This window comes from Coturnix japonica, chromosome 3, assembly GCF_054131305.1.
Source record: "Coturnix japonica strain WE chromosome 3, WE-NBRP24, whole genome shotgun sequence".
Taxonomy (NCBI): domain Eukaryota; kingdom Metazoa; phylum Chordata; class Aves; order Galliformes; family Phasianidae; genus Coturnix; species Coturnix japonica.
Window position 1 is genome coordinate 91,566,304 of NC_140665.1, and position 13,536 is coordinate 91,579,839.

At 38.0% G+C, this 13,536-nt stretch overlaps 1 protein-coding gene across 2 annotated transcripts in view; it reads right to left on the reverse strand.

Moving 5' to 3' along the window:
• Nucleotides 1-13,536, reverse strand: part of NOL10 (nucleolar protein 10) — a 43,676-nt gene that overhangs the window by 14,638 nt on the left and 15,502 nt on the right. Inside the window, exons 13-14 of one of the 2 annotated variants that reach the window (XM_085543953.1) lie at nucleotides 10,900-10,952; nucleotides 440-602 (exon numbers count right to left, since the gene is read on the reverse strand). In XM_085543953.1, the coding sequence (XP_085400079.1) occupies nucleotides 513-602; nucleotides 10,900-10,952 (143 nt within the window). In that variant the 3' untranslated portion in view covers nucleotides 440-512. Of the gene's footprint in view, nucleotides 1-439; nucleotides 603-10,899; nucleotides 10,953-13,536 lie in introns of those variants that run through there. The other variant, XM_015859421.3, reaches the window with a different exon arrangement.

Here is a 13,536-nt window from a genome sequence, read left to right on the forward strand (position 1 = left end):
CTATGTCTAGTTCATGAGCATCATTCTGAATCATCCCTGCAATTAATGAACATGAGGATACAGTGGGTGCTATCCTTAGCCCACAGCAGATGTTCCTTATCTTCAGTCAGACAGCACTTGCACACTTTTAGATGCCACGTGATAATTTGACACCAAAAGAACGGGTCTAAATCTAACTCATTTTAAACATGGAATTCACTCAACTTCAAGGCAGTCCAGCATGTTCAGCAGCTTCTATAGTCAGATGTCATGAGATTTAAATTAATCAACTTCAAATGCAGAGACTGATGTGTGTGCACACAAGAATCCACTTGAAGATCTGCCAGCAGGTTGAGGGAGGTGATCCTGCCCCTCTGCCATGCACTGGTGAGGCACAAGCTGCCTTGGCTCTACAGGGCAGCACCAAACAGCTTCACAGACACTAGCACTGTGATGCTGTTATCATGCTATACCCAGAGGAACACATACAATCACAAAGTTGCAAATAAGTATGAAAATAAATCACCGTTCCTTCATGATATAACGTAAAAGTAAAACCTCCTTTCAAAAATCTTCAAATTGTCCGTCCATCCTTTATGGGTGTTGAAGTCAGACTGTATGACCTTCATGAGACAGAAAAGATATTCAGCTGCAGTGACAGCATTCACTGCCATTCCACTTGAATAATGTCAATTACAACAAAAATAGCCCATCTTTGAGGTTCTTAGCATGTTTCTGGGCACAGCGTATTGTGCAGAATTACCCGTTAGATGTAATGTTAATAACTGTAAGGCAGGATACGGGCTGGTTAATGAGAAACAGTTTATGCTAATTACTGTACAGAAAGGAGGTTACAAGTGAAGCTATTGAATATTTTCACCAGTGACTGCCACATGGAGTGGGAAAATGCCTGAGAATTGTGCAAAGGACAAACTACAAAGCTGCAAATTGGATGACATTTACAGCCAATCACTACCAGATGCAAAGAACAGAACAGGCAAAAATGACACTATCTGACCACAGATCAATAGAACAATCACGAAGCCACTGTATTGGGATAGGACAGGGATAATAATGCAGCAGAGACATCTTGCAAAGCTTCAGGTAATCATGTTCAGGATACACGAATGCAAAGTATAACACAGACAGTGAAAAGCCACCAGGGATGATTTGTGAAGCAATAAGAACAAATACATGCAAAGCTATCACAGTAACACTGACAACTTAGCTAAACGTCAGAAAATGTGTGGAGATAATAGGAAGAAACAAATAACTGATTTTAAGATGAAATGTGGCGTATTTATGGGCAAGATGATAGTCTGACTGCCTGTGATAAAACAGCCTGGGCCACTGTGACCCAAGGAAGACCTCCACTGTACTGCTCTCATTAAAAAATAAAATGCCTTCAAGCAGTTTAACACAGAGAGCTCTTTTCCAGATTAAATATACTTTACACATACGACTCAGTGCTTTCACATAAATACCTTACCTGTAGAACGCATAAATATATATAAAATGGCATAATCATTTTCAATTTGCAGCCATTTGCTGGAGAAAGCAAGTGCACATCTGCGTGTGCACACGCAGTTTCAATTCAGTTTCAGTTATGCCATTCAACAAGAGAGGAAGATTAGAGAAGGTCTAATAAAGGAAGGAGAAGAAACTGGGCGATCTCCAGGGTGTGGGCAGTGATTGAAATGTGCAATTGCGTTTTCAACGTAATTAGCTCCCTAATTGCATAGCCAGGTTTAATTAATGCAATTACATGAGTAATTAATTACTATTCATTTTAAGAGTACTGTTTTTAATGTTTTGTTCTCTAATTTTAAGCATCAGACAGATCTCAATATGTAATGATTTTGAAAAGTTTCCATCATAGGCATTGAAATGGTAAGAGGAAAAACAATACCTTGCTATACTCTGTTACCCCTCATGGTCACATCAACCATAATTGGTAACTCCCTAAAACCAGATATACTATTTCTAGCTTGTACATGTGAAAACCTCCATTTCTCCATTCTTATTTCTGCACTTTGGGTTTCAGTATGCACAGGCCACATACTTCAGGGAAGCCGTGAGATGAGCCTGTGTTAGAGAAGAGCCCTGGGATGATGTTACCTTGTTATGTCTCTACCTACATTTCCATACACAGTACCTATCCCATAGCAACCAACGTCCTCCAAGCAATTCATGACTTTTAATATCATCCTGCCATTCCTTTCTATTCTACCTTTTCCCTGTGAACACTCTACAACCAACTCCAGTCGTGCCCTTTCAATCTCATAATTAATCCCATTTACTTTGTGAGTACAATTCTTTAATTCTCTGAATTAAATGGATGTTGACAATATACCCCACATGAATTACCCATATGCTTTCATTTTTCATTTCACATTTTCATTCACATTACATTATTATATGGATTAGACTTGATACTTTTAAAGCAACTATCTTCCATGGCCAACAAGCAGCTCACTGGAGCACAGCTATGACCAAGATTGCATTTGGTTTTAAGCCCATACACTCATAAATTTCAATGAACTATACAACAAATTGGCTTTTTCTCTCACTCTAACTCCAGTACATCCAGACATTTTTGGTAGATTCATTAATCTGAGGGAGGTTGGTTTTTCTACCTTTCATTGTGCAATAGGAACTGCTAAATGAGCACTCAGAGGTTTTGCTCCTTAAGAGAGTGTGTTAAAGGAAATGTTGCTTTTAAGATCTTTCTAGTGTTAAACAAGAACTGCCGCCCAAACTTTCCAAGTACACCACTACTCTCGCCCTTCATTTTCAGCCATGATGGTAGGGAAACAGATAAGGAGAAAATTCATAATTGCCCTGGGTATATCAGCTGTATCAGAAAAGAACTTCCACACAAGTTCTGCCTGTTTCAACATGGTCAAAAATGTGCATCACAAAACAACAGCATCAGTCACTAGTCTATGGGCCAACAACAGCATAGTCACTAGGCTATGGGCCAACAATGGACAAAACTTCAAAACTATCACTTATATTGATTTTATGTTCCTGATTGCAACCTACTTTACAACCAAGCAAGAACTAAGAATAAGCTAGAAATGCACGATTTCTGATAGAACAGGAAACTTTCCAACCATCACCCTGCATGGTGACCTGCCTTTCTCTTCTGTGCCTGGAAACCGGGGTCATGCAATACAAGCCAGATGGCAAGCAATTTTACAGCAGTGTTATCTTTAAGCTCATGAAAACCAAACAGACTGTACTGTATTTCAGAGCATGACCTGCATTTTACAGACAAGTGCAGCTGTACTACTTTATGTAACAGACAAGCCACTGATAATTTCCTATCGTGGCAATTTAATCGCTCTTTGCAAATCTGGCACCAAACTGGTCTTGATGTTTATAGCACTTCTGCCAGACAACACATAAGAAAGGAAAAGCAGCTACCTGTTAGGAATGTGCATCTCCTCCAGACAGGTAATGAGGATACCTTCACACAAACCAACCTACTCTTTCCCGAGAACAATTTCAGCATGAAGTTTTATGTAACTTTGGAAATGATTTCCTCTGAGTAGGAAGTATCTTTCTAAATGTTTCTCAATGCTGGCTTTCATACATTTGATTAGCTCTGCTCATCTATCAGGTTTGTAGGATAGAAATCTTAAATCCTTATACTTTGAACTATTTTTGTAAATAAGTCATAATTCAGCACATCTGATTCACTGGTAATGCAGACAGATGACAATACAGATAAGCCATAAGATCCTCCACTTTCAAAAATACAATGTAATCTTCAGTTGAAGTTATACAGAGAATTATCATGACCTTTGTCTTTTCTGATTACAAAAAGCTTAAAAACCCATGTGCTGACAGAACATAGGACAGTGTAAAAATTCCTTCTCAATGATCACATCTTTTAATTACTTGTGATGGTGCTGTCCATTAAAGAAAAAGGAGGACAAATGATGTCTACCACACTATCACTATCACTCATAATGGCAGTAAGCAGGACTCACTCTTCAGATGTTAAACTACTACATCAGCAGCACCATCACCAGCTACAACAAATTCAGGAAGATCAGAAATTGCTTCCCACTTATCACAGCTCGGTGTTTTTCTTCTGTGTATGTGTGAAAAGCAGTACCTTCTTTCAGTCAGTGCATGGGAAATAGAGGATATCCTTTGTTGGGAATAAGCCTAGTGTGTTATTTTTCAGTTTGATAGTGTTTAGGTTAAAAAGAGGAAGTTCACATTTCTGTTTATCAAGATAAACAATTTTTTTTCCTAAGCTTGTTAATACTGTGAGATGGGTAATATATCACTCAGCAGGCATTCTTGTTATACTGTTTGCACAATTCTATGTATAAAGGATTAGAATGTTCTGAACGGAAAACTGTTCTAGAAGAATGATATACAAAGCTCAGAGTCAGCTTGAAGGCCAAAGATGCACTTAACTGTCTCTTTATTAATGGAAAGTTTTTTTCTTTCAACACCATCCCGAAGTGTGATTGTAATATGCTACTACGTAACATCCCTGCTTTATAGTCATTTCACAGATCCTGAAATAAGCAAAACTACAGTTAAGACCAATATTTCCCAGTCTATGTCATAACTATTGCATTTTTGTTTTACAGTGTTTTATTCCCAGGGAATGAAATGTTTTCTGGATAGTGAAAAAAATAAATAAATCTCTTGGCTCAAATCAGTTCTACGGCTGGGCTGCTTTCCACCTCACCAAAACGGACTTGAGGTAACAGCTGCATTGACGTCGATGAACAACTGTCTTCTGAAAACAATTCAGACTCATCATACCATCTTCAAGAAGACAGTTTAGGCATTTCGGGATGACCTAATAATACCAGTCAGAAGACATCCTAAAAGAAATCATAATCCCACAGGCTACTGCTAATCCTTTCCACTACTGTCAAAGTGTCAGTCACTACCACTTTGTGAAAGGAGACCTTAGTGTGGTAGGAGCTGGCCTTTTTCTCTGTGTAACCAGCAAAGGAACAAGAGGTAATAGTTTTAAGCTTGCTAGAGGAGGTTCAGGATGAATATCAGGAAAAAACTCTTCTCAGAAAGAGTGGTCATGCATTGAAACAGGCTGCCCAGGGAGGTGATGGAGTCACCATCCCTGGAGGTGTTTAAGAACAGGGTAGATCCAAAACTGAGTGATATGGTTTAGTGGTATGGTGGTGATGGGTTGATGATTGGACTGGATGATCTTAGTGGTCCTTCCAACCTTAACGATTCTATGATTCTGTGAAATACAAAGCGTTGTACTATTTAATTTATAGCTCTTGCCATGCAGAAGTCAAACATCAGGTTAGAGGATGGGACTCATAACGCCAAATGGCACCCACAACTACTTGAATGCTGGCTAATGATGCCCAACACTGGTCTTAGGACGACCCTTGGAGAGGTGTTTCCTCTAACCATATCCCCACCATATGAAGATCCAAGAGAGAAAGGACAACTGTAGATCTCCAAAAAAAATGAAAGAATAAGAAAGAAAATCTTAGACTGATAAAAACTGATGGGACTGTTCTGAAAGGATATTACATAGTTATGTGTGGAGAGTGCCATACATGAAGAATCTCTGACACCTTTAACTGAGGAACAACAAAACTTTAGCATAAATCTCTGATTGTTATAACCCCTTGTACAGAACTAGTCAATGGCACTGTCACCAGACTGACAACTCTTCACTCAGGTCAGGCAGAAGTGGCAGCTAACTTGAAAACCTGCAGTCCAACCAAAACATGTCCTCCTTAGACTAAGAATTATTTTTTTAAAGGTTGTATATTTTTGAGTGGTAGAAAAAAAAAAGTGATAAAGAATTATTAATAGACATGCAGAAAGTCTAAAAAAAGAAGAACCAAAATAATTTAAAGTAACATGTATGAAAGGAAAGAAGCACCAGGAGTGTCTGGTTTGAACTTCATTTCACGAGCACAAAGTCAATAAATATTTCTAGCAACAACAAGATTCATACATCCAAAGAGGGAATTGTATTAGAATCCAGACCCAAAATGAAGATATTCTTGGACAAACTGAATCATTGAGTAGGCAAGAAATATTCGCCCTTGAAACATTTCCACTTTGTAACTCCAGCAGCCCTGAACTAGGAGAGCACCGGGATATCAAATGATTTTTCAAAACCACCTGAAGAGAAGCCAGAGATGCTCCAGGATTTATTTCTTCTTAAAGAGCTTAATATCTTCCCTACACCAAAAGTACATTGCTTCTAGCCTCAACAGGGAGTTTTCTGCCAAGACTGCAGGCAAGTAAAACAAAAACAAAAGAAAAGAAAAAAAAAAAAGCATCCAGAACACAGAATATTACACTCAATTAATTAAACTCTTAATTGCTCTCTTCTTTTAGCAGCCTAATGGATAGAGCAAGCTCAGTTTTAGTATGTCTATGCAGCCCAAAGTTTCAAGTCCAGCAAAGGAGACAGGACTGGTTTGAAATATGTGCACTGAGATGTGTTCATGTAACCAGTAGTAAACAATCAGAATAAATAATGTATGTGCTTCTTTCTTTCCAACCAAAGCATCCAGAAGCTAATATGTAGGATCTGAAAAGAGAACATTACTTGTCATGGAAGCTGACAGCTTAGCTTAAATTTAAGAGAATCCAACTCATTTTAGATCCCGGTCCAGTGGACTAACATATGCCAGTTGAGCTTTTTCCTCCCTTCACTTCTTTGGACAGAACCGGGTTGCACTATTGACTCAACTTACGTTTCTGAGTCAGTAGTCTGAATAGTATCCCAAGGCGCACACTGCTCTCATTTCAGTCTTCCCGAGGCACACATCAAAGCGAGGTACCAGGAAGCCAGCTGGCAAGAAGCGGGTTCCAAGTGTTTGCATAAACTGCAAGTTAACTATTAAACTATTGGCAAATGGCCCGATTCCAGTCAGAGGCACTTGCCTTCATTAAAGTCCAACAAAATAAAACAAAAACAAAGTCTCTAAGCAAAGGTGTTCAAGATGTTCCCTATATAAAACAAACATTTCATTTTAACGGTCAGATTCAGAAGGGATTTTACTCACGCTTTGCACCACATACCTGCACAGGGCATCTTTCCATTTAAAACCAAATCTGCCATTTAAAATGTACCTGCACAGGGCATCTTCCCATTTAAAACCAAATCTTTCTAGTAAACCCAAATCTCTCCCTGCCTTTACTAACAGTTTGCAGACAAAAGAAACAACTACTCTGATTATTTTTTTTTAAAGAAAAATATAGTTCTCTCAGACATTCCAAGTCTCAAATGTCATACCTATCATGCTGAAAATCCTGCAGTAAAACCTGAAATACGTCATTTCACTTACAGGCAATATTATGATAGCTGTTGTCAACTCCTTCATAACCCTGAAGTTCAAGAGACAAGTCATTTTTTTTTGCAATGGAAATTGAGCTTTGGCATTAACAATGGAGAGAACGGGCACATGTAGACAGATAATTCATTCAGACATGAGCTCAGTCAGACCGTATTCCAAGCTAGCCAGACACAAACCAGTTCCAGTTCAGAAGTCATACAGCTATGTTAGCACAGCACTGTGCCCACACCAATAAAACCTGCTGAGAGGCTGGGTATATTAGGTTGGGCACAGTCCTATGCTGTCTGGCCAACTCCAATCAAGGACAGGGGATTCTAGGTCTGTGCATTCATCCATGGAATACGCTCCTGTGCTGCAAGACTTCTGCACACCTCTTCCAAAATGGCTTTTTTCTCATACTTTGTAAACTAGAGCCCAGCACCACCAAATTCAAGATTTTAAGAATCCACGGTACTCCTCTGTAGTTACTCCAATGAAGACTGAAAAAAATCAAAACAACCCTCAATAAAAAGTAATAATTACTAGCACTACCGGGCAATGAGGGCTGGGGCAATCAAAGACAGAAGTACTTCCAAGAGCTCTGAAACACAACTGTCCTCCATGGCAGTAGTTTTTCCCTTGGGCGTTTATTCTGCTGTGGCATTGAAGAATTATAATTTTGTTCTTGTCAACATCTCAAAAAGAGGGGATGCATCTTAAATTCTATTCATGACTATCTCAAAGCCAACAAATAAATAGAAAATTAAGCTATTCTCTGAAAGCAAACAAAAAACAAACCAGCGAATCTTAGTTCTTATGAAAAGCCAGAAAACTTTCCCATGAAAGGAGATCAGGTAAAACAGCAAATCTCTTGGCCTCTCAAGCTCTGCTCCAAAGATGCACACAACCAAACTCATCTTTGTCTGTACAAAGGAAATTAATCAGTGTTCCAAGTACAGGTAGAAGACATGCCTTAATAATACAATGCATAGAAACCAAAGGACAGGTGTGCGTTGCTGAGCTCAAATAATGAGCCTCAGAGATCAAGGAATAAAAGCAGAACATGAACACATTAATAACATTGAGTTTTCCTTAATAACAAATGCCCTGGAGCCCTGAGGCTGACATGACTTCTCCATTTTATATTTTCTTCATTTTCTTCATTTAAAAAGATTAAACAAATAATAATAAGAACAGCCAACAAAAGCAGCTTTTGTGAGCTACATACTCGATTTTTAGGAAATGTGGCAAGTAACCCTTCAATTATAACACGCTATTTGTGATTTGTGCCAGCCCTTTCATTCTTGCCAGTGAAAAGACAGAGAGCAAGTTAGCAAAGTATGAAACTTCTGCCTTAATATCAAAGTGATTTCTTCTACATTTAACTCTTCTGTTGTCTCAAATGAATTTTGTATGCTTTACGCTATCTGAAAATATTCACTTGTGGTGAACTAGAGATTGCTGAATAAAACAATCATGCCAATAGTTATGGTACCTTCATCAGCCTTCCAAAATGTGAAGACATGAACTGGACAAGTTTACCCTATCCAAAAAAGCAAATATAGCCTGGGTGGTGGCCTTTGAAATGAGTTTTAGTGTTCATATACTCATCCAAAACAAAAAAAGAACCAGAAAAACCCCTCTTATATTTATCCTTAGATTCACCATTTGGGAACCAATCTTGGATCCATTTGTATGCTCATGTGTCACGGTGAACCTAAAACCCCTAAAAAGTTATGATTCAAACAAGTTCAGGTGGACTTAATCAAAGAATGAAAAAGGAAAATGGCTTAATGTTGATTTTCATTGGAACAGCCTGTAACTTGAAAAAGTACTAGACAGTGTTAGGCACTATTTATGTTTGCAGTTGATGTCTGTTGAGCGTAATCTTAGATCTAATGCAGAGCGTTTATACTTCTTAGCTAAAAATTCCATATTCAATTTCAGAAACATAAATACAACATTCAGAGAGGATTCCGTGAAAGTGATATTATTTGAAAGAGAAAAACATTTTTTTGTTATAGTCATGAACAAATAGTTAGTAGTAATACAGTTAGAACAAATTCTAACAACACCCATTGCTAGGGGCAAGTCAAGGAAATGAACCTTTTTCTTTGCTCAGTGGTAAGGCTGAATGTGCACCTCTAACATGCTATTGTGGAACTGTTATCAATCATACACACCTGAAGATGAAACAGAAATCTCAATGAACAGTTTTCAGAGAGAAGCTGAACCCAAGCCTTAGCTAGACAAAGAATGGGTCTGAATTATTTAGATGCAGCAACCAGTCAATCTAAGTTTTAAAAACTGAACTGACTCTGAAAATGTGGGAGTCTGCCTTCTCCAATCCACTTAATAAAAGGCAGATAGATAAAAAAGGCTTGGCAACCTACTCCAGAAACTTTACAAAGGAGAAGATAATAGAACCACAGATGTTCATTGTCTACCTACTGGTAATATGGCATCTAAAATAGAAAATATTTGTTGTCCCTCTGCCCCCTGTTACATAAAGCATGGAACAGCTCCAGAACATCAAGTGGTAAGAATTCAAGAAATCGACAATTTACCACCCCCAAAACAATAAAAACCTTATGTGTAAAATTCTACATTTCTTCAGATGCAAAAATCTGACAACACAGCTCGGTACAAGTGGTGTACAGAATAATTCAGAGGAGCATACTATTGGGGTTACACGTTTATACATAACATGTATGTAGCATATGTTCCATAATGTAAAAAGTAACCTAATGAATATACGAATCAAGACCTTAAAGGACAGAAAAAAAGAAAAAAAAAATTAAAATTGATCTCTAAAGATTAATAGTTTGTCCAAAATGTGAAGAAAGTGACTTATGGAGAAGCATGCATAATATACATAAGCATACATAAGACCATCCTATTCATCTCCTGCCAGGCCAGGAACACCCTAGTGATAGTACTGTAGAATCAACAACAAAACTAGAGTGAAGTGTGATGCAGTTTGCAGACGCCCAAAGACCTGCTGTTGAGTCTCCCTGAAACCAACCCACAGCAGAAAAACACGTAGTTACCAGTTGAGCCTTTTGAGAGAGGAGCTCAATACTGGGCACTGAACAGAAGCTACTGCAAACAACCAAACATGAAACCACACAATAACATGTCCTTGCCAGAACAGCAAATAATACTTACATTCATGACTATATCACTTTATACTACAAACTGAAGATGCTTATGAAATATTTTTCAACAGAGCAAAACTATCACCTCAAATGTAAGCTACACAGTCCCTACTTAGGAACTCTCTTCTGACTAGCTATCAAAAACACTTGACTTTGTTTTCTGCCTGCATTTCCTACCACCACTTGCCAGTTTTGGAATAGGTAGGAAAAGACAAATTACAAGCTGTTTTGTTTACTTGTTTGTTTGTTTGTTGTGGGTTTTTTGTTTTCAATTAATTCTACATACTATATAAATAAATTAGGGTTAGCTTAAATGCACTTTATCATGAGAAAACAGAGAATGTAGATGCGAACATGCAGAAATCATTTTCCTGATGTGAAAACATGAATGGCTCCAAACGACTGACAGATTTACAAGAGCAGTATTGGCAACAACTTGTATTATTACTTACTGGGATATAGTAGATATTCATTCGAGGGGCTTCATTGGCAGTCATTAGCATTCCTAAAAAGATATTTCCACATTAAAAAACATTAATCACAAGAGGATATCACTACTTTTATATACACACATACACTCACATACATAAATACACTTGAAGTACATAATTCAAAAGAGGTAGATTTGTACACAGGACTAAGGAAAGAATAGCCTGATAGCAGTGCAATTAATCAAGTGTAATTTCCTACATGCTAATGCCCTTTGTCCTCCCCCAGCATCACTAAGCAACACTAAGCTTTAACAACCACTATCAATTTTCTTAACAAATTGAAATAGTTCATCTCGTTACGTCATTCAGAACAAATTCAGTTCGCCTTATACTTAAAATCTGCTTTGGGCACAAACTAACACAAGTAATGGGATGGTTTTTGTTTTGCTTTGTTTTCAAACATGTATCTATAGTCTAACCGAAGTCATAAATCACACTAAGGTCTGCTGCTGTACTCATATTTCATCTTGGGAAATCAACAGGAGATTGTCAGCAGGAGAGACAGGATACTATTGCTTCAAATCAAAGTGGTGTTAGTCTGGTGGGGAGATCAAAATCTGAAATCTCAATGAATTTTCCTAAGGAATGCTGAGAATAAGGGTTGTAAACACTGTGAATAGGATAAAAAAACTACTGTAAAAATATTAAAATCCACAAAAAAACCTGGATGTGTCACAGGAATTTGGATACATTGAAGATGAGAAATACTCCCAACAAGAGTTGAGTAAGGATATTTGGCATATACTTGTATGTTTATTTCAGTTTTGATGTTCCGACATAGCCGATCACTATGTAATACACGAAGACAGAGCATGAAGAACAAAAGAGCAATCGAGTTAGATAACATTAGGATCTTGAAGTAACACATGCCACTGAGACTCTGAATAAATGGGGCAGTTACCACACACCCGGAGGGCAGAAATATAATTTACACCCAACTACAGGAACACAATTAACATGGGTGGAGTAATCCTTCCTACCTAATCCTTTTAATAAAAACACACAATGCAGCTGGACTCTTAATATCACAAAAAAGGGGGCTTGCTTTCCTGGCAAAGCAAGACATTTGTGAAAGCTCAGACAGCAAACCAAGGCTTAACTTAAAGAGTTGCAGGCAATTGAAGGAAAAAGCAAGAATTTGTGGTATATTTTTCACAGATGATGTGCTCTGTTGGTATATCAGCACGTTCGCTGCTACTATAGGAGGCAAAGCATTTCTCCACTGCCTGAATATGAATCACTAGAGATAAAAAGAAATTAATTCCACAGGTGCTTCAAAGATGACAGTAAAGGGGAAAAAAAACTCCTCTTTGAGAGTCTTCCACTAATAATTAAAGGCGGGAAACTGTCTTTAGAAGAGTACATGGGTGTATACTAAGGGGGAAATACAGAAACAGAAAGAAGACAACAAAAAGGAACAACTCCATGAAAGATATCTATGAGCACTTTCATCATCTCAGCTTGTTCGTTCCAACCAATTTTTGTAAGAAGAAGGACCACACCCAACCGTGCTACACAGCACTCTGCTTTGATCACTTTAAAAGGGAAGTAAATGAGAACTCTGCTTTCACAGAAGGAGTTTTTTTTAAGCTCGTCCTTAGAAAGGACAGTGACTGTCCTTAGTGATAATTATACGGTATCACTGAATGAAAATGTGAATACGAAGCTGGATTAAATGGGAAAAGCAGTTTTAGAAAAGGTTCCTACAGTTTCTACTTGTAAAAAAACAATAATAATAATTTGGAATGATTGAAAGTGTTGCCACATTCCACGGCCTAAAACACAGCTTGAATATTGCCGGTAGTAGAATAAAATTACAAATATAAAAGGTAGAAGTAAAACCTCTAGAAATACTAGGCATCAATTTCAATGACTTCTCACTCATGACATTTTGATATTATTCTCTTTAAGTCTAAAACAAAACCTGTGAGTTTCTCATGACAGAAATTCTGAGTTTTGGCCCATGTCAGTGAAATAAAATAGGGAAAAAAGTGTTTTGTTTCACATGACAGCAAACAGCAAAGCTTTTTTAGGTGAATGAGAGAGGATAAGGGTTAAAGTATGGGTTTTCTCAACAGTCATTTCAAATAAGACAAGAACATAGGCTGGGCAAAAGTCTTGGGATTTCCTGTGCTGTTCCAGCTCCTGAATGTCCAGATGTGCCCTCAGAGAACTGGAACCCAATGACAACGCCAAGCTACAGCCATACTGGTATTTATGTGTCATTGCCTCTCCTGGCTTTCCACAACTGCAGCACTGACATGACTGGAAGGACTTCCTTCAAATGTTCATTACTTTAAATTCTACGTAGCTAGGAATTAGCGCCAGGCATCCTAAATTCTGCCATCCTCTTTAACACCGAGGAAAACCCAGTCCAATTGCTAGTACTGGAAGACCACTCTCTTTCAGAGGGGCAGAATCCTGAACATCAAGACCACGAGCTAATATTTTCATTAGCAGGATCCTGCACACCTCATAGTGTTGTTGCTGCATAAAGTCAAAAATGCCTGCCGTTTCAGCAGAGATTACTATGCAAGTGTTTGTCTTTAAAAAAAGAAAAAGATTCTTAACTGCAGCTGGCAGAAAAGACAAGATAAG